Genomic DNA, 22,116 nt, shown 5'->3' on the forward strand with positions numbered 1-22,116 from the left:
AAAATTCATAATCGTAAGTCTCTTGCATATGATCTCATTCACCAGGACAGCTGCCTGTCAGCCATTGTCCGTACAGTGAAATTCAGAGAACTTGATTGAAACTGATTGTTTCTGTAACGATGGTGCCTTTGTTCAGTGGCTAATACTACTGTGATTTGTCAAAGGCATGGCTGATCTGCTGTAATCTTAGTGTAAATAAAGTAATTTGAACCTTATATGTACATCTAAAGTCATGGTCCAAAGTTTACATATATTCATCGAGGACTTGAGTTAGGTAAACAAGTTCGAATTTGTTTTGGATTTTCTCTAATCCACATAGGGCTGTATACCACACAGGGGTATACATACAGGCTCAATTAGATTCATAAAGTCAGTTAATAGTATTGAAATAAGTGTTACTAAAGGTTCATCTGTTTAGTGATCATGATGGACTAAAACTGGACTAAAAGAAATCCTCCATCTGAATAAGGAGGATTTCTTTGACATTCACTGGATTTAACCAATACTCAGAACAATGGGAATGTCCAAGGAGCTCGGTGAAGGTCTAAGAAGGTCAGCTGTAGATTTACACACATGTATTCTGCCTGTATATTTAGCAGAAAAAAATCCCAAATAAATTCAAACTTGTGCAGCCATTTCTTGTTTTTTTCTTTTAAGAAAAATATTGAAGATGTATGCTGTACATACATTAATTCCACTCTGGGTAAAAAGTAGTTCAAAGAGATCAAAAACAAAACTTCCCATGACATTCATGCTCATCATGAGTGTATGTAAACCTCTGACCACAACTTTACCATACGTGGCCGTTAATATCTCACAGGAGATGACGGCTCACTGTATGATCTCACTAATTAAATAGCGTTTAAAGCCACTAGATTATGCCTAAACTAAAATGGTCTTTTACAGACCTGTCAATATCCAGAACTGCATCAGTTTGTTCGGGTGCCTCCTGGTGCCTGAAAATACGGCAGAACATCTGAAAACAAAATAAAACAAAAAATCCCAATATATATTATTATTTTTCTTTTAATTATCTGCTAAACAAATTGGTTTAAATATAATTTCTCTGACGGTTACTGAAACTGTGCTCAGTGTTGAAATTAAGTGTAATAGAATTGTTTAACTCAGCTTATATTGTATAGATTAGAAGTATTTTAAATATGTTATCTTTTTACAGACCGTATTAGACAGTTTACAAACAAACTATAACCATATCTCTAAAAGATTAATTATCAGAAAGAAATTTTAAAAGCAGGTATGACTGTCTAAGGGAAACGGTCTAACTAACAGGTTATAGTGATATTAACATCAGGTGGGTTTGGGGCTGTAAAGCAGCGCTTGTTTACTTGTGTACAGCCGTAAACAATGCCCAGCGGCGGCGCGGAGGACCCCGTACGGATCGGTATACGTGGCACACCGCGGTTGCAGTGCCATGTAGGGGGGCTCGCTCCGTCTCGCTCGTCAAATCGCGGGGCATTGTGGGGCGGAGGCGGCCTTTCACTGAGTCCAGGCAGTCGGGAAATCTTCAAGTAAATAACGTTAACAGTGGCAGGAACAGAGTGAGCGCAGCTTGCGGAAAAAAAACCAACGCACCGAAGCCGTGTTGCGCCGAGCCTTAAACATTACAGCTGGTAATATTACACGAATATGGGGCAGGAGGATCTTATGAACACCGCTGAAGACGTGGCAGACCAGGTAACTTGATTTTTTCCCCGCACGGCAGCTCGCACTGCTAACCGCTGCTAGCAGGTTAGCTGCTAACTAGTTTGTGCAGAATGAAGTTAACCGTTTCCTCTTGTTGTCTGTCGGCTACTCTTTCTGCGTTCCTGCCGACGGCTTCAACTCTTGTTTTAATTTGGGTGACAAATGCTGGAGATGCCTGTCATGTGTATCGGGATGGGTTTGATAGCAATATTGAGTCACACCGACCAGATGAAACTGGTAGCTAAATTGACTAAGAAAGAGCTGGGTGACAGGAGCACATTTGGTTGTTCCTTCATTGTGTCAGTTATTCGGCTTGTTTCTAGCCATACGGGTTATTAACATTATTATGTTGCCAGACTGCTGTTGTGAAATCACTTATGATGGCTCCAAAGTTGTGGGCTAACCCTAACACGTTACTCAGTTAGCACTCTTAGTGCTTAGCATCGCTGATATTTTCTCTATTACACCAACCGCATCTGTGCTTCTATACCTGGCTTTGGCTTTTCTGTTATTTATATTCATGTGATTACAACCAACTTGGCATGAGCTAATGCCAAGATAAGCGTTCAGGTAGCCTCTTCACCCTTGTTTTGCAACCACTGGGGACCATCCTCTCACGTATGTGGTTTTATATCTTCCTTGTTCCTTCAAAACGTTGAGCTCTCTGTGCTGTAGGTTACTGATCTCATGTTTTTGCGAAGCAGAGCACAGATAAAGAAGCTCAAAGTAATCAAATATCATGGAGCCAGTTCTGCATACGTTTACGACCCTTCGTGTTGACTGAACTCAGTCCAAATCCCAGAAAATGTTCCCTAATTTCATAACGCCTGATTGATTTATATTTGGCCATCACGAGTGCTGTGAAATATTACATGGGAAAAGTACACACCATCTGATTTGTTTGCCTCTCAGGAGGCTCACTGAAGCTCAATGCAAGGGGAACATCCCTCACTAATGAGTACTGAGCTAGCATTTTACCCAGACTTAACACTTCGAAATAGTGTATTTCTGTGCTGTTGCAGCAACCTTTGGGCTTGTTAGGATTGGCTCCAAGTTGGCCCATTCATGTCTCGCGCAGCAGTCAGAGTGAGAGTTGGTGGATGCTGATAGGCTGCTGAGATCTGACTGTGCTGATGTGGACTGCTGAATAGGCGGGCCAGAGGGCAGGCCATTTCTGCTCTACTGTGTGACTGTAGTGTCTGAGAAGTACATGATTTCTTCTTGAGAGAAGAGCCTCAGTTTCTTAATTTGTGTTTTGTTTAAATGTTCATCACAGTTTGTCTTTGAAGAAATACTTTTTAGTTGAACAAAGCTGTGCTGTGTTGAAATATCTAACAGTAATTCTGCTATTTGCATGTATGAGACTCACACCTTTGAAGTCAGTTTGATTAGCTTTATGCTTTATTAGATGCTCAACAAGATTCATTTGTGAGGCAAGAACATCATATAGAGCGGTGGTATCCCCACAGCTATAACATGTGCTCTTACCAGTAGCAGTTTATATAAAGAGATCAAATTAATATTGAACAAACTTGAGTTCAGCTTATTTGTGTGGCACTTCAAACCAGTCCCAGTTTCTCACATAGCCCCTTGAGATAATTGATTGCCCAACCCTGATATAGAGTGTAACATCTTCATCTTTTATTTAATGTATTTTGGGGTGCTGATTATAGAAAAATATTGCTAGTGATTTTTGGCATACTATCACACTAATCTTTTAAAAAAAATTACAACCAACCTTCCACAGTCTGGAGGGGACACAATTTTATGTGGCACAATAAATATTTTGTCTTGATTATCTTATTATAATAACCATGCCCAGATGAAATTCAATTGCGCAGCTCTAATTAGACAGTGGCATCTCGCGCACAGTGGTGTGTTTGACTGTTAGCAGGTAAGTATATATTTATTTAAAGAGCCATTTAAAGAGTGACATTGAATTATATTTATATAATATAGCATAATCAAAATGACCTCTTTCCATCCCTCTTCAGACCTTGTCAGTCATTTTTTCCTCTCTTTCCCAGTTCCTGCGGGTAACCAAACAGTACCTGCCCCACCTGGCTCGTCTGTGTCTCATCAGCACCTTCCTCGAAGATGGCATCCGCATGTGGTTCCAGTGGAATGAGCAGCGAGACTACATTGAGGCAACCTGGAACTGTGGCTACTTTCTCGCTACATGCTTTGTGCTGCTTAACCTTATCGGACAGCTCGGTGAGTAAACGGGAGCAGTCCTAATTAAAATTGCCAAACAAATCTAGGTGACATCTTTAATGTTAGCTCTTTGATTAGATAAATAAAAATAGTTTAGTTCATGTATTGAAACTACGAGTGAAGCAGGAAGCATCAGTACAGTATTTGTTCAGCATGAACTGTTACTTCCCAGTGTACACCATTCTAATTAGGCATAACTTCAATACCCCTGCAAAACATGTTCCTTCATGAACTCTATAATGTTCACTTTTGTGGTAGCTGTTGTAGAGAGGGTTTGATTTGCAAAAAAGATCATGATAGAATTACTTCGATAGCATTAGTTTCAGGCATCAGTCAAGTAGACCTAGAGACCAGTCGCCAACACCCTGGCAATCGCCCATTGGGACTGAATTCACAAAGCAAAGGCCAGCAACTACTTGCCAGCAAGAGAATATAATTTTTCTCTAGAGTGTTTCTCAATAATGGACTCGTTCTTGTATAGTGCTTTTTTTTTTTTTTTCTTCTTTTTTTTTTTACTCGACTACTCAAAGTGTTTGAATCATGTCTCATTCACCCATTCAAAGCCATTCACATCAACACTTTGTTTTTGTCTAAGTTCTTTATATCTAACAGTGACTCAGCAACTTGGAGTTCAATGTCTTTAAATTCTGACAATGGTTAAATCCAGCAGGGATTGAACCACCAACCTTCCAATGAGTGGAAGGCCTGCTCTACCTCCTGAGTCTGGACCTCCATGACTACAGCTTTAGCATTTGATTTTAGGCAGCTTCCAACTAGACATTATTTTCTTTTGCAGAGTACTATAGTAGGTTTGGATGCTTTCTGGTCCAGTATAATTCTTATTTATTTAATACTGGGATTTGGCGCAGCCACAGGTCATTTCTTTCCACCACCCTTTACGATAGTTTGTCCTTTTGATTGGCTGCACCTTCGCAAAAAGAAGATCTGAGCAGCAGATGACTGGGGCTTCTGTGCTAACAGGCAGTGTACTTGCAGTGTTCATATTAAGCATGTCTGTACTCTTTGACATCACACATGGCTGAGAGTAGAAAATAAACTTTGCATAACTGAGCACTTGATAAGCCTGAGGCCTTGACTCACAGGGATTATTTGTAAATTGCACATGGTCAATTCTTTCAGGAAGTCATAAAGCTGTGTGAGCAAAATCTATGTGTCCCACATTTTGTCTTTCTGCTGCTCATCTACCTCCACCTCATACTATCCCAAACATCCTTATCTATCACACTGGCCCTCTACATCCATCCTGACCCTCCCCTGAGGATTTCCTCTTTTCCTTAATATCCTTTTTGTAATATATCCACTATCCCTCCACTGCACATGCCCAAACCATCTAAGCCTTGCCTTTCTAACAGCAAAGTTAATCTAACACAAATATGTAATATTTGCAGTGCTTTATTGATAAAGCACTGCAAATTATGGTTTATGATTGCATTTTGCAACGTAAAGAGAAGAACAGACCATATGAGAAGCATTCAAGGCTTAACTCTTCTTATTGTCCCTGCCCAAATAGGTGGTTGTGTCCTCATCCTCAGTAGAAATTTTGTACAGTATGCCTGCTTTGGACTATTTGGGATCATAGCGCTACAGGTGAGAACAGTCGTATTATATTTCCTTTCTTTTTATCTCTCTGTGTCTAATCTGAATGTTGTCGTTTTTTTCCCACCAGACGGTTGCATACAGCATTTTATGGGACCTTAAATTTTTGATGAGGTAGGTGTGCTGGGTGCTGAACTGAAACACAACTTTAATATCATGCATGACAAAATCAAACTTCAAACAAAAGCAGCCATCACTTTTTACTGACATGTTGTTTCAATTCAAGTTTGTTCACGAGTGATGAAGCAGAAGCGGATGCTTTTTGTGGTGCCTTCTGATAACATTTTCATTTAACTTGAATTAGAACCAGTTTAATCAATAAGGAAAAAAATATAGTGTAGGATTGCAGGAATAGAAAGTCTAATCTTCTCGTAGTGGCATTATATCAGAATACATCACTGTTTCCAAACAGACACCAACACTTAGGATTACTGTAATTACTGTGGAGAAGACCTGTGATTTAGATTTAAACACCATCAGGCTGGATGAATCATGGGTCTCTGGAGAAATCTGTTAAATATAGTGCCACGTTTGTCTGTTTATGCATTTTGTGGGCATTTAATTCATGTCAGGAGAGAGTTGTAGTATAATGTAGTAAATCAGCTCTATAATTAACAGAAAAATAGTCAAATTTGATAGCTGAAACATTCGTGTTATTCAGAATAAAATAAAAAACATTCTCGCCATACATGTAGGCATAAGTTAATGGAGTAGTTCCCTTACCCTGCTAATTAAACAACAATCGGATTGTCACCATTTGACAAGTTAAGACGGATGGCTTTTTTCTGCTCATTTGAGGACACTGTACAAAAATAACTGTCCTCTCTCCTCTTCAAGAAACCTGGCCCTTGGAGGTGGTCTGCTGCTGCTACTGGCTGAATCTCGTTCAGAAGGAAAAAGCATGTTTGCTGGAGTCCCCTCCATGGGAGAGAGTTCACCGAAGCAGTACATGCAGCTGGGCGGTCGAGTACTCTTGGTACTCATGTTCATGACCCTGTTACACTTCGACTCCAGCTTCTTCTCTGTGAGTTCGGACACAATCAAATACCCATACGTTCTCCAGCCGCTTCATACACATGGTTTTCCTGTCATTAAAAAGAGTTTTATTGACATAGTCTTGAATTAACTATACATTAAGTCTCATGTCATACTACCACGGCAGGTGATCAAGATGACACATATTATATTTATATGCATTTCTAAATAATGCAGGAACCATATTGACTGGTTTGCATCTAAACCATGTTTTAAACTTCACATCAGAAATCTTAAAAATGACTGCTAGACAATGTTCCCTCTAATTTTTCATGTGTCTGAGCGAACACACAAACTCTCTGAGCGGTCCCTTGGACCACTGTGAGCAACATTAGACGTGTGCACTGTGGTCACGCCAGCATCGAATCCAAGTTACATGGTTTATTAAAAATAATCAAATTACAGCATTTACATTTATGTTAGACTACTTTTAATTAACTCCTTTAGCCCACTTACAATGAAAATGAAAAAAAAAATCTTGTTCATGACCTATGTAGTATGTTAACACTATTGGAAGTAAAAATAACCTTAACTCCAATTTTGAAAACACAATTTTCTATTTTCTTTCTTTTTTTGTTATAAAGCCCTGACTTGTATTATGAGTCTGTGGAGAGAGTCCTGTAACTCTCTGTCTGCAAAACACAGTATATAATGACCAATGTTGGGCAATTAATTATATAGTTACTACTTCAAAAAAAGTTACTGAGCTTTGCAAACAACAAAGTTTTTTTGCAGCTGTTTACCTAAAAATGCAGGCAAGGTTTTTTTTTAAAAAAAATAAACATTTCAAACTATTTACAGAACAATCAGCTGTTCTGCATCAAATCTGATGCCACACAAATTATTTGTGCGACTCCAAAAAATAATTTCTGTCCACTATGAGATAAAGGAGAACAACAGCCTGATACCTTCAGGCCTGAGAACAGGAGATGTATCACTCCTGTAACACCTGTAACATTCAGCAGTCGCCTCATTGTTCTGACGCACACAAGAAAACTATTGACTACACTACACACTAACTACACAAGATTTGCGCTAAACTTCTCAAAACACCGCCGTCACTCCTAAAACTTCTCCCTCCCTAAACATCTAAATGCCATGTTGCCATATCATTTTTTGATTGGTCGAAATGGTACACTTTTCCACCAATAGGAGAGGGTGGGGGGTTTTCTGGTTTTGGTTTTGCTCACAGGTGGAGAGTGCTCTCAAGCATTTTCCTTATAAAACGCTGTTTTTACCGTTTCTTCCCGCAGTAAATATAAACAACAATAGTATTCAGGAAGAAAACCAAACATTGCATATATTTTTATCATAACTCTGGTTTTACATGGCCTATCAACACAATTTAAAAACTGTTATAAAGTCCACACTTTTCCCGTCAATTGTTCCGTCTGTCCTGCTCACATCTCCAATGGTTGTACACGTTATCATTAACGTGGCTTCACTCCCCATCAGCCACGCTGCTTTGCTAGCTAAAACACCGGTGTCGGCACATAAGGACACTTGTCATAGCCTGTCAATGACGTTGATTAGCTGCGTATATACAAATGTGAATCGCGTGATCAGCTAGACTATGGGATAAGGCGGCATTGTTCTAATCCCATACTGGAGCAGCCAGTCACTCACTGACTAACACTGCAAAACAGAATTGTTAACGTATTTACTTTAATTTCAATTCAGGTTCGATTTTTTTTTAAAAATTTTTTTGTGCGCAGAGACCGTGCCAGCAGTGCGCAATTGCACACGAGCGCAGCTTAGAGGGAACATTGCTGCTAGATATTTACTTAATCTTTACGTTACTATTGATCAACTCAATACAAGTGGTAACATGTACGTTTCTGTAAATAATGACCAAAGATTCACAATAAAATGTGTCCAAATAGTCGGATATTACACAGTAATGGACATTATATTCATTATGCACACAATTGTACGGTATTTTATTTACATTTGTGTCACATATCATTTTAGTTCATTATCCTCTATAGAGAATGGTATTTGTGGTGAACTCAGATTTGCTCAAAGGTCACACAGTCATCACAGTCAACACTCAGTCTCTGTTTGCTCAGCTTTTATTGTCATGATGCCATAAATGTGTAATTAACACGCTGCAAAAGAGGTCATGAAAGAGCGTGCATTCATACTCACTGTACTTTAATTTCACTTATTTTTTTCTGAGATTTAATGTTATCATTAACATTGCCTCAAATTGCAGATTTTCCTCATGTCTCACTGTCTAATTACGTACTACATGTGAATCAGGGGGTTCTCACCTGGATTTAAAGAAACGTTTTATTCTATTGTGCGATACTTTCAGCTTCTTCCTTAAGCTTTGACTGTACTTTATGAGCCAGCGACAGTGATGTAAATATTGTCATATGACAGTAATGGTAAATGGCCTGTATTTGTATAGCGCTTTACTTAGTCCCTATGGACCCCAAAGCACTTTACACTACATCCAGTCATCCACCCATTCACACACACATTCACACACTGGTGATGGCAAGCTACATTGTAGCCACAGCTGTCCTGGGGCGCACTGACAGAGGCAGTAAGGATGAAGGTCTGTGCGGGTGTCCAGCTGTCAGCCTGTTTTGTTTTTGTCTTACTATGCATGCATCCAGGCACTGGACTAAGTATAACAGAAAAGACTACTCAGCCATCATGTCTTCAGCTGTGTATGTCGATGCCCACAACAGAGTTTAATCAAGCCTTTATTTCTCAAGGGGCTGCCACAGCGGATGGATCCGCATATTTGATTTGGTCCACATTTTATGCCAGATGCCCTTCCTAATGCAATCTTCCCATTTATCTGGGGGCTGACACTAAGACTACAGTGCTTTGTAACTCCCACCAAGGCAGGGAGTCTCAAACTGGGGAGCTTTTTTGTGCAAGGCCAATGTGTTAACCACTGGCTGTGATTAAGTCTTAAATAACTAAAGCCCAAGGTGTACTTTAAAGTTTTAGGGTGGTATATATGATTTGCTCTAAGTAGATTAAAAGTGTCCTGTAGCCTATTTTTGTTGTTCTTCAAACTTTGTCCTAGTAGTATAAATATTAATAAATCAGAAATATTAAGTAAATGCTTAATAACGTGGGCTCATCCTGACAGATTTACAGCACAGATTGCAATCCTCATGATTTTCATATGAACTCGCCTTCTTCCACAGATACTGCAGAACATGGTGGGGACAGCTCTCATCATCCTGGTGGCCATTGGTTTCAAAACCAAGTTAGCAGCACTGACCCTCGTAGTGTGGCTTCTGGCTATCAACTTCTACTTCAACGCTTTCTGGACCATCCCCGCCTACAAGCCCATGCACGACTTCCTCAAGTATGACTTCTTCCAGACCACGTCAGTCATTGGAGGCCTGCTGTTGGTGGTGGCTCTTGGGCCTGGTGGAGTGTCCATGGATGAGAAAAAGAAAGAGTGGTAGGCATAGGAAGCACAGCATCACTAACTTCCCCTGCCAGCTGGGACAAAAAGACCCTCCCCCTCCAGTTCACCAGGGTACATAGTTGTTGTTTTTTGTTTTGTTTGTTTGTTTTTTAAATTTGTTTGCTAAATCCAGAGACGCCACCTCAGCCATCATCGGACTTTTTTTCTTTCCCCACCTGCTGATTTAGTTTTTTTTTTTGTTTTTTTTTTTAATTAGTGGGGGGGAGTGGGGTGTGGGGGGGGGGGGGGGTTAAACTTCCTTTTCTCGTGACGGCAATGATAAACGCCCGTGTAGTTCAGAGTGCAAACAACCCCCAAAAACCAGTGAATAGCAAATGGAGGAAAAGATTTATGTATTCTGTGAAGAAGAAAATGGTTTATTTTACAGGTGTTACATGTTTAGTTAGAACTGGTTAACTGCAGCAGTTTTGGGTTTCCAGTGGATGGCGACCTTTCCCGACCATTGCATCGTTGCCGCCTGGGAACTTGGTATTGATTGAAAAAAATTTTGCTCTCCAGGTTTGTTTTTTCCCCATTAGCCACTCTTGTCTCTCTTCCATCCGCACCATCAGTCTCAATAGACTGATGACTCCTGTTCATGGGGAGTCAAAACCGAGTGGGATGTTGCATATTGTATACTAAGTGTTGGATTGCAGTTGTGTTTTTTCAACACAGATATTAGCTCCAGGACTTGTTAATGGGCACTTTGTACTGTACGTCTTTGGCAAATGCCTAACTAGTGAACTGTTATACAATCGGAGATAAAAGCAGGGGGGGAGACTCATCGTTTGTGAAACACCATATTCTGCGACCTAGGAAAAGCAAAGAGGACTAAGCAGAGTCACTAGCCACCTGGACTTTGTCTTTGCTCAGTGTTTTTTGCCCTGTGTAAGGAAAATCTGAAAAGAAAAAAAAAATCTGTGCATTAATTTTCAGAAGTTTATATTGTATTTTTGATCATCTTTTGTTTTTTCTTTTGATTTTGAAATTTCATGGCGAAGAAATAAATATTCAAAAATATAAAGACACTGGCTCAGTCAGTTTTTAACAGTTATATTCCTATAAACTGGCAAATAAAGCCAAATGAATGTAAATCCTCCTCTAACGAAGTTGTGAAGTTTAAGCCTCTCCTCAGAAAACTGTAATAAGAAGTTGTTTGGACATAACCATCAAAGCATCAGTTGTTTTTGAAGTGATAAACTTTGAGTAAATACTGACCTCTGCTGGACTGTGGTGGTAAAAGTAATTCAAGACAGCGTTTGATCATTTGCAGCCATAGCGATAAAAACTTAAATAAAACTACATATTATCAACTGGACGGGTATCACATTTTGATGGTGTCTATATTGTCTAAATTAACACAGGCCTCTTCAGATCTGGTGGAATTTTTAAAAAAGCATTTGCGGTCTTCTATAGCCGTGTACACTTCAGAGTTCATTCTGCGGCTTTATCAGCAATCACATCGTCAAACAGTATTGGCCTGGTTCCACTGGCAGCCGTAAATGTAGAGTGCCCTCCACTTTTTTTGGACATACAGACATATCTAATTGTAAGACATCATGAGTTTATTGTCTAACATAAGAATGAGGAGAATGTGGGAGCCAGGAACAAAACAATTTTTTTTTTTTTTTTTTTTTAAAAGACTGTTGATCATGATTATTTCTGCTTTCCTTGATACTTTCCTTTGATTGATTTTTGTTTTATTTAAATATTTTATTGTAGAAAGCTCACCCATTTTTAAACAAACAGCCATCAAACAAGGAAGTATCCTGTATTAAGTTCAAGCTCTCAAACTTTTCCTCTTTTTCCCCTTTTACAAGTTTTCTAGTGATAGGAGCACTCTGTGAACTTCAAACATATGTCACATTTTAAAGAAATGCAGCAAAATATATTTAACAAATACAACTTACATTTAACTTGACATCAAAACAAATATTGTTATAGATCGGATGACATGATGACACAAATGTTGCGCTAAGGACAATTGATAGATTGAAAATCACATCACTCAGTCAGAAAAGCAAGAAATACAGTATTTGTTTTGTGTCTTAGTAAGGTACAGTCATTCATGCATCACTAGCAATACAGCAAAATTAGTCAGTGCTTTGTGTAGTGCAGAGTGGCACGGTGGCATGACAAATGAAATGTTCAGTATAAACTGCTGTTTACATTTACTAACACTATCTTGGGTTGTTAACTCAGCATTGGTGTCATTGCTCTGACTTTCTGGGTTTGAAATCTAACTTGAGAAAGTTAAAAATCTGAGGTTGGGTGAACCTCCCCCACTGAGTCCCAGACTTGATCTGATGATAATGTGTAATCGAAAAATTTGTTGGGTTTTATGTGACGACACAAAATGTATAAGATCAATTTTCCTCTATGTGAGTGTTTTCAGAAAACAGGATATGCACTGGATCATGACCCCTAGTTACCCAGAAAGATGATAGAGTTTAAAATGTCAAAGCGAGCGTGTGACGTCACAGCTCCCTGGTCGCCATGGCAAGCAGAGCGCGGTGACGTCGCAGTACTCAGGTTGCCCCAGGCGACATCTGTGCGTGTTTGGTTTTTTTTGTTTAACTTAAATTAAAGCTGCTGAGCTTATGCGGCTACTGGTTATATAGAAAACAATAATGTAGGCGTTGGGTTTAAACTCCACTAATGCGCATTATTATTATTGTATGGACTATATCATGAGGTTTAGCCACAAAAAGCTCATAGACACAGATAAGACTTTATTTAATCCAACACTGCCCAAACACTCCGCTGGCAAATGACTTTTTAAATCTGATAGACTCTTTTAATGTTGTTCAGTCAGTCAACTGCCCAACACATGAAGGGGTCATACTTTGGATTAGGTCTTATCTTGCGGCCTGTCACTTCTTGACAATAAAATCCGTAACATTATTAGATATGTCGAAAAGCGGAACGAAAGTGGGGAAAAGGACCGATTACAGGTATCGTTTGAGGCACTTAATCCTTGCCAACTAACCAGAAAGCCATTAAAGCAGCAAAAGCTATTTTAATACTAAGTATTTTTCTAAAATTGTGTGCAATAATAATCATAAACCTTGTATTTTATTTGGCATTATAAATTCAGTTCTTAATCCACCCACTATCGATCCCCATACAGTAGCGAATATAATATGTGAAAATCTTCTGAAATTCTTCGTTAATAAATTGTAGACATCAGGTCCCACATTATTCTTATCTTTCTTGGTATTCTTCCTACTATTGACCCATTTATTCACTTTCCAAATTTTGCTGTTTTTGATCACGTCGAGCCAGTGTTCCATTCATTACTTAATGAAATAGTTAATAACTTGAAACCTTCAAAATGTTCTTGGATGTCATTCCACCTTGATTGCTGAAAGATGTTTTTGACACTGTTGGTATATGTTTGCTCTTCATTGTAAATAGCAGTCTGGGTCTGTTCCCCCTGACTTTAAACATGCTGTGGTGGAACCTATCCTTAAAAAGCAGAACCTGGACCCAACAGGTCTATCAAATTATAGACCAATCTCCAAATTGCCCTTTCTGTCAAAAGCTCTGGAGAAAGTTGTCCTTCTCCACCTGGAACAATATGCCAGCATTGAAGGGATTGCATTGGAATGGTTTAAATCTTACCTATCTAATCGATCCTTCTCTGTTAGATTCAGAGACACATCATCCTTAAGGACGTCGCTCTTTTGTGGGGTCTCTCTGGGATCCATTCTTGGCCTGGTTCTCTTCTTAATTTACATGCTTCCTATGGGCTCTATTTTAAAAAAAAATAAATAAATAAAAAAATAAAAAATGGTGTCCCTTTTCACTGTTATGCTGTTGATTCACAGATCTACCTCCCACTGAAAAGCAAATCTGTGAACCCTCTGAAGAGACTGTTCGATTGTCTGGAAGATTTTAAGGCATGGATGGTTTTAAAATTTCTCAATTTAAATGAACAGAAATATGAGATCATTGTCTTCAGCCCTGGTGACCATTATGACCTTGGCCCCTTAGAAAATTATAAAAAATCATTTGCGAGAAATTTAGGTGTGATTTTTGATAGTAATTTAACATTCGATAAACAGATAAATAATGCCTTTATTTTATCTTGCCTCAACTTCTGCAACAGCCTCTACTCTGGTGTTACTTCGTCATCAATTGGCCGACTACAGCTGGTTCAAAATGCTGCAGCAAGGCTCCTGACTGGCACGCGCAATCGAGAGCACATATCCCCTATACTTGCCTCGCTACACCGGCTGCCAGTTAGTTTTCGAATTGATTTTAAGATCTTGATACTTGTTTTTAAAACATTGCATTGACTATCTCCTATATATCTTTCTGATCTTCTAAATTGGTATATCTTTGAGGTCTGCGGACCAAATACTTCTAGTTGACCCTAGGTCTAGATTAAAACACAGTCCGGAGATTGGGGTTTTGCTGTGACTGCCCCGAAACTGTGGAATAAACTGCCTTTACATATCAGGACCTCTCCAACACTGGATACTTTTAAAACCTGTCTAAAGACCCATTTTTGCTCCTTGGCTTTTAAGCCGGTATGAGTCTTTCATTGTTTTAGTCTTATTATTTTCTTATCCTTGATTTTACTTTCTTTTTAGATTTCATCTGATTATTCTATTTAACAGTACTTTGGTCAACAGTTGTTGTTTTAAAAGTGCTATGTAAATAAAATTGATTTGATTTTGAACACTGGGAATTTCACTTGTTACAGCAGCACAAGGGACAGGAAGAAAAGGTGGATTAGAGAAATATTAGAAAAACAATAAAAATAGAAAAAGATAAATGAGAAAAGTAGTGTACAACCCCCCCCCCCCCCCCCAAATACCGTGCTATGTACAAATGGTTACTATATACATTAAAATACACAAAGACTTTCCCTTTTTAGATGTAAATAAAGTGCACACAAAGCAATATATGCCCCCAAAGACTACTGTGTGTAAAATAGCTCATAGCAACATCATCAATGCCTTTGACTGAGAACTGAGGAAGGGAGGAAGTGCTTCACCTAATTGAGCTCGACTGCAACAAGCAGTAATACCAATGCATGCATAACTAGAGAAAAATACCTAAGGAGGGATAAAGAGAGAACGGTGGTCTGTGGCGACTATCTGCTAACCCATTTCCTTAGCCCCTGCACCCGAAAGAAAGGAGGGTGCAGTTAGCATGAACACCAAATGGGTCTCAAATAATCGTAGTGTTACCTAAAAGTGCACAAATAATTAGAGTTTGAATAATAGCTAAGTATTGCTTTTATCTTGTGGACTTTTTAAGCTTTTTTAATTCAGTAGTGACAATTACATTTATAAAGCACATTTCAGTAAATTCCATTTGCTACAGTGACATCTTCAGTCACTGAGACTGAAGGCATCAGTTGGATGCATGATGAAATGTTTCTCTGTCCAGATGAACACAGTTATCTTTGCATTACTGTTGTAACAGTCTATAAAAATGTATATGTTGCTATTACTAGTGCTACAAAACATGTCAGACACTTAATTTTATAACTACAAAACTTTTTCCAAATTCACCATCTTTTTCTTGTCTCCACTCTTTCGTAAACCTTCATAATTTTGTGGGTCATGCAGGATAACTCTTTTACCTTATCAAATCTACAATTAGGCATGTGCTAAAATATTAAGGGAACAAAACAAAGGAAACATTTCTTTGAATCACTGCTGTACGATTATTTTTTATTCCTGATGCAAATTGATAGTCCAAGTCAGTTACATTTTCTTTTGGAAATCTGAAATCTGCTGCCCTATGCAGTTTGATTTCCATTAATGAATGCTTATTAACAACAACAGGTTGCAATATAACTTCGGCTGTCTGGTGACGGGTTTCCTATTTGAGGTATTTTCTCAAGGTAAGCACGCGCTTTTCCTCTCCAGTTGCAAAATTAAATTTGCTGACCTTGATGTTTTGCTCCCTTTTCTCCTTTGATTTTTCTTTTTCACTAAGGGTGTATCCTGTATAACACTTCCTGTTATACTCATCCCACTTTTGTTCTCTCAGCTGTTCTTCTTGTCTTTTTTTCTCTTTTAGCCATATGGCCTTTTTTCTGCCTTCATCTAAAGCTTTTAGTATTTTTGCTCTCATTTTTTCTTCTTCGAGGCATCGGGCTGTAAATTCTCTGGCCTTTTTTTCCGCATAAGCCTCTTCTAATTCTGCTTCTCGTAAGGCTTTTTTAACAGCCTGTGCTTTTTGCATTGCTTCCAGTCTTTCTGAAGCGATGTCTGCTGTTCGCTGTCTTCTTTTGACCCTGGCCATGGTGTGAGCCATTGAGAGAGCCATCTTTTTATCAACTTCTCTTTGAACAAGTTTGTCGTGTTCATAGCGCTCTTTCTCTTTTTGAATTTCAAGGTAAGCACGCGCACGCTTCTCCTCTCTAATTGCAAAATTAAATTTGCTGACCTTGATGTTTTGCTCCCTTTTCTCCTTTGATTTTTCTTTTTCACTAAGGGTGTATCCTGTATAACACTTCCTGTTATACTCATCCCACTTTTGTTCTCTCAGCTGTTCCTCTTGTCTTTTTTTCTCTTTTAGCCTTATGGCATTTTTTCTGCCTTCATCTAAAGCTTTTAGTATTTTTGCTCTCATTTTTTCTTCTTCGAGGCATCTGGCTTTAAATTCTCTGGCCTTTTTATCCGCATAAGCCTTTTCTAATTCTGCTTCTCTTAGAGCTTTTTTAACAGCCTGTGCTTTTTGCATTGCTTCCAGTCTTTCTGAAGCGATGTCTGCTGTTAGCTGTCTTCTTCTGACCCTGGCCATGGTGTGAGCCATGGAGAGAGTCATCTTTTTATCGACTTCTTTTTTAACAGTTATCTCACCTCCTTTCGCTATGAGGCGTGTTTTAAGTTTCTCTTCAATTTCCAGGTTTGGCGCCAGAAAAACCTCGATTTTTTGTTTAATTCCGATCATTTGTGTTGTTGTTCGTTGCGTTTATCGTAACCCTCAAATATTTAGTTTTAAGGTTACCTGTTAATCCTTTCGAAGAAGGTTTTTGATGTGTTCTTTTTGTTTTCGTTTCAGTTTTCTGTCAGCAACTGTTGCCTAGTAACAGAAAATAAGGGTAACTTGTTACGCTGGCGGGAGTTGCGCTATTCAGGCGTCTCTCACACAGACCAGATTTGTAGCGTCTAGTACTTTATTCGGATGTTTAATAATTATCTGCTCCACTCGCCCGTCCTGCGTGTTTCTTCTTCTTTCTCGTTGTTCCTTCTTTTTTCACTCTCATAAAGAGGAAGCAGATTAAACATTAAATGTACCAACGTTGTTGTGTACTACTTGGGCACAGATCATTTTAAGAAGTTTTAATTTACAAGCAAATGGTGTATACGGTTGTAATTGTATAGAAATGTATTGTTAAGGATATAAAAAAGTACATTTAATGGGTTAAAGTTAAAAGTAGTGACTGTAAATAGTAATAGAATTAAAACTTTTAGTTTTTCTATCAACAGAAAACATTTGTTAATGATACAGAAAATATACCATGAATAAATGGAATTGTTCATAGTTGAAGTAAATGTCCAGAAATCTATTTGGAATGGTATAGAACAGGGGTGGGCAATCTCAGTCCACGAGGGCCGGTGTCCCTGCAGGTTAAAAGCTGAGAATTATTTTTTTCTATAACAATGCCTCTCATACGTTGTCATATTATCTTTTGGGAGACACTTGTGTCATTTCCGGTCCAAAAAACCTTGCTGGTTGAATAAAAGTAACTTTAAGTCAAAATTTGCCAGGGGTATGAATACATATTAATTACAGTCTGATGTACCAGACAGCTGACTGTGGCCACTCCTAAAGTTATTAGTTGCTCAATCATCATTCCTTCATTCAGCCTAATCACAGCCTCCTGCACTTGTATAAACATGTCTTTGGACCACATGTTGACACTTTCAGTGAGCAGCTATTTTGAGCCTCTGCAAATTGTATTACTGTTACTCCTTAACACTTGATGCATAATTTTGTTGTACATGTAAAATGACAATAAAGGGCTGTTCTATTATCTTTTCTTCTATTCTATAATTTTGTTTAAAAAGATGAAAGTCTACACTTATATCACATCTTGTTTGATTGATTTAAAATCCATTGTGGTGGTGTACACAGGTAAAATTATGTCATGGTCCAACAATTTGTAGACCTGACTGTAAATGATGTTTTTTGCATGGACCAGAGACAGGATTCACTGAAGTAGGGATATGTCAGTAATAGTGTTTTGAAAAAACACTTTGAACAGAAAAGCCTTAAGCCTAACTTTAAGGATGGGAGGCTTAATTTTTTTCACTTTAACTGAACCTGTGCTCCTCTGTGAAAAGAATTAGAACCAATGGTGAATATGCTAGTTCTATAGTTCTCTTACAAATACCAGTTGCATTTGCATGGAGCTGATCTGTGTGCACAGGTCCCACTAAAGGTTGTTGGGGCTGTTTGCCATGTCAGAGACATGGCAAAAAGCCATGGCTGGTCCTTGATGTCCTTCTGCTATGGTTAATCTCCTCTTCTGTGGCTTGTCATCTACACTCTTGGCACTGCAGAGTGTGGTAGAGTGACAGTGGCTGTGGAGGTGCTGGACTGCTACCAGCGGTGACAAGGACGCCTGCGAAAATCAAAACTTGTGAGGAATTAGATGAGAACAATGATCTCTCTCAGTGTTATCAGGTAAGATGGAGATGAAATCTTTTAGTTGCCATTTGTATACATACACTAGGTCTGGGTACATAGGACATGTTGTGCAGAGCTTAAAGTCAAATAAACACAAATATATACAAACAAAGGGCACACTTGATTATTAATTGACACTATGTCTAGTAATAAACAGGTATATAACAGTAAATCCTGTATTGCACTTAAATGAAGATATATATTGCACAAAATAAATTTGTGTGTGCTTTAGTTTAGTTTTTTGCCATCAGTCTGACTGGTAGAAAAGAAGTTGTTGTGGAAGCATGTCATGTGTGTAATCAGACTGTCCGCTCTGCTGATATGTTCATTGTTTTGGTCAGAGGAGGGTGTGTCCCGAATGATGACAGTCTCTGACGATGTGTTGTGTACTTCTTGTGGCGTTGTCTGCATATTGATGGAAGATCAGTCCTCATAATCCCCTTTGCAGCCTTTATTACTCTCTGGAGACTCTTCTCCTGTGCCTGGGTGTTTTTTTTTTCCATAGCAGACAGTGATGACAGTATTGAGGATGCTCTTGATCACTCCTCTGTAGGCTGGAGCCATAGGGTGCAGCTCAGTCCTGCCTCTCTGAGCAGAGTGATGAAGTAAAGCCAATGCTGGGCATTCTTCACCGTAGCTGTGGTGTTCGTGGTCCAAACCCAGGGTCAATTTTATATTAAGGCCAAGGAACTTGTGGCTTTCAACACTCTTCACCTGAGTCCCATTGATGTCTAGAGGCAGAGACTGGGTGTCAAACATAAGGCCCATAAATGGGCCTGGCAAAAGACTCATATCTGGCCCGCTGGACGGTTTTGGTAAATATGAAGGAGGGCATAAATTTAGGACTTTTAACTATATTTTCACAGGTTTTACTACAGCTTTTCCTGCTGATAAAGGCCTCCCCATGACCATTCATACTACACCAGAGTAATGAAGTAATAGTTAAATAATTAAATGACAAAAAAAGTTCCTTTTTTTAACATTATTGAAATATCAGGGGTTTTTAAGAGTTGTTTCACAGTGAAAACTAAACAAGTAAAGTATGTGAATTAACAAAAACTCTCTGGCTTGTAATTACAGAAAAGTCTGTACAATGAGCTACCAGAACTTTTTCTGTAATTTTATACATCTGGGGATTTTTTTTCTTCGTTTTTTTGTTGTTGTTTTTTTTACAATTTAAGGCCAAAGAGTGATGCTGTTATCTTTTATAGACTACAGCAACATTTCTTCATTATAATATATTCTTCATTATGTATAAAAGTGAGACATACTGTTGCAATTTACAATGCGTTTCTTTTTCTTGTATTAACATATCCCAGGATTGTGTAGGAAATGTTTTTTCACTGACAGAAAGGTGAGTTTCACTGCTCCAGACCCATGAACTCAAATTAAAATCTGATATGCTGTTGAAATCCAGTTTGATTCAGTTCAATTCAATGAACAAGCAGTAGGCCACAGGGGAAAGGGAAAACACTCTTTTAACAGGAAGAAACCTCAGGCGAAACCACACTCTGGAAGGGGCAGCCATTTGCACTGCCTGGTTGGGGTTAAGGGGAAGAAGACAGGACAAAAGACAGTCTGTGGAAGAGAGCCGGAGATTAATAATCAATTTAATCAATAATGATTAAATGCAGAGTGGTGTGGAGTATAATCACATGTCTGTGAAGGTTTACAGTCATCCAGGTCATCGTAGCCTAAGGAGCTTGGATATACAGTATAAACACGAGTGGGGAAAAAAGTTGAGTGAAAACGAACACAAACCAGCCCCAAGCAGCCTAGTCCTATTGCAGAACTATCAGCTTTAGCAAAAAGGAATGTTTTGAGCCTAATGTTAAAAGTAGAGATTAATAGTAGAGAAATTGCACTGCCTGTTCTTATTGTGATACCCTGGGCATCAAATGTGTATTTAAATTCATTTTCACTGACAAAACGGGGGTTTCACTGGTCCAACCCACATAAGATCAAAGTGGCCCACGATGTAATATGAGCTTGACACCCCTGGTCTATGACTAACACCTGCAAATTTCCTACGTGTATGTATTTTCGTTTTCTGCTTTGCACAAAATCTGGAGAAATGGATTCCTAATGAATTTCAGATTGATGAAATTTAAATGCCAGTGTATCTACTGAGCAAGCTCTGGTGCTCCCAAAAATTAAATAAAACAAATGCTGCTGACACAGGGCAGTCAAAGCGACACGAGCACGCTGTGTGCCCTAGTGATGCACGAATCGTTCAATACTCCAGAATCACTTTACTGACTCATGAATCATGATTCACAAGCCCAACTGACTCACTGATAGTGATGGTAAATTTGATTCTTTTTACTGAATCGAGTTTTAATGAGTCACTCACCAAAGTGAATCGCTCTTTTTGAGTCATTTGATTCACTGAGTCAGTTGACCAGAGAGTGCAAAAAATTTACATTTTCACTCAAACTTAATTTGTTTCTCTTTTCATGTAAATCCCACTGCTAAGATGAATGATTCTAAAAAAACAACAACTATTTTATAGAGCAAAAAAGAGCAAAAACATTTCTAAAATTAAGCAATTTCCTATCAAAATTGCTTAATAAACATTTATTTTGTTTATTTATATTTTATTAGTATTTTCCTTAAATGTGTTAAATATATATTTTCTCATCTAAATGTCCACTGAGCTGTGAGCCAGGGGGCGGTAATGCGCCCTAACATTGGTTGCCAACCAAGAAGAAGAAGAAGCTGTGAGCCAGGAGGGAGGGGGTGAGTGAGTGATTCGTTCGTTCGCTCTATGATTCAGCACAGGAGGGAGGGGGTGAGCGAGTCCTGAGTGATTCGTTCGCTCTATGATTCAGCACAGGAGGTAGGGGGTGAGCGAGTCCTGAGTGATTCGCTTATGCTTACGATTCAGCACAGGAGGGAGGGGGTGAGTGAGTGAGTGATTCGTTCGTTCGCTCTATGATTCAGCACAGGAGGGAGGGGGTGAGCGAGTCCTGAGTGATTCGCTTACGCTTACGATTCAGCACAGGAGGGAGGGGGTTAGTGAGTCCTGAGTGATTCGTTCGCTCTATGATTCAGCACAGGAGGTAGGGGGTTAGTGAGTCCTGAGTGATTCGTTCGCTCTATGATTCAGCACAGGAGGGAGGGGGTGAGCGAGTCCTGAGTGATTTGCTTACGCTTACGATTCAGCACAGGAAGGGAGGGGGTGAGTAGCTCAAATGTGCTGTTAGCATGTTAGCAGAGCGATGCTACTGTGAACCGAGGAGCTATTTTCTTGATGTGAGCTTCTACTCAGGGTTTTTTCTTCCAGTTCAGAGCAGAAATGCTTTTGTTAAGAAACTGGCTGTTGTTTTTCCCCCCCACAATTTTAATTATAAGCTAGATATATTTCTACTAAGCGAATTAGTTTGCTAACAGAAACAGGGATGAGTCAGTGAGTCAGTTGGGCTTGTGAATCATGATTCACGAGT

At 38.9% G+C, this 22,116-nt stretch overlaps 1 protein-coding gene and 1 long non-coding RNA gene across 2 annotated transcripts; one reads left to right on the top strand and one right to left on the bottom strand.

The window, feature by feature from the left end:
• Positions 1–1,390: 1,390 nt before the first annotated feature.
• surf4 (surfeit 4) lies at positions 1,391–11,033 on the top strand. Its single transcript, XM_085164542.1, has 6 exons — positions 1,391–1,695; positions 3,732–3,918; positions 5,450–5,526; positions 5,606–5,649; positions 6,373–6,559; positions 9,741–11,033. The coding sequence occupies exons 1-6, from the start codon at positions 1,648–1,650 to the stop codon at positions 10,005–10,007; spliced, it is 810 nt and encodes a 269-aa protein (XP_085020668.1). The 5' UTR covers positions 1,391–1,647; the 3' UTR covers positions 10,008–11,033.
• LOC146514227 (uncharacterized) lies at positions 10,260–17,421 on the bottom strand. The gene is made up of 2 exons (XR_014874825.1): positions 16,985–17,421; positions 10,260–13,763 (listed from the first exon to the last, which is right to left on the bottom strand). It is a non-coding gene; the product is annotated as an uncharacterized LOC146514227 (long non-coding RNA).
• Between the last annotated feature and the right edge of the window lie 4,695 nt (positions 17,422–22,116).

The sequence above is a fragment of the Neolamprologus multifasciatus genome, chromosome 7 (genome assembly GCF_963576455.1).
Source record: "Neolamprologus multifasciatus chromosome 7, fNeoMul1.2, whole genome shotgun sequence".
Lineage (NCBI taxonomy): Eukaryota > Metazoa > Chordata > Actinopteri > Cichliformes > Cichlidae > Neolamprologus > Neolamprologus multifasciatus.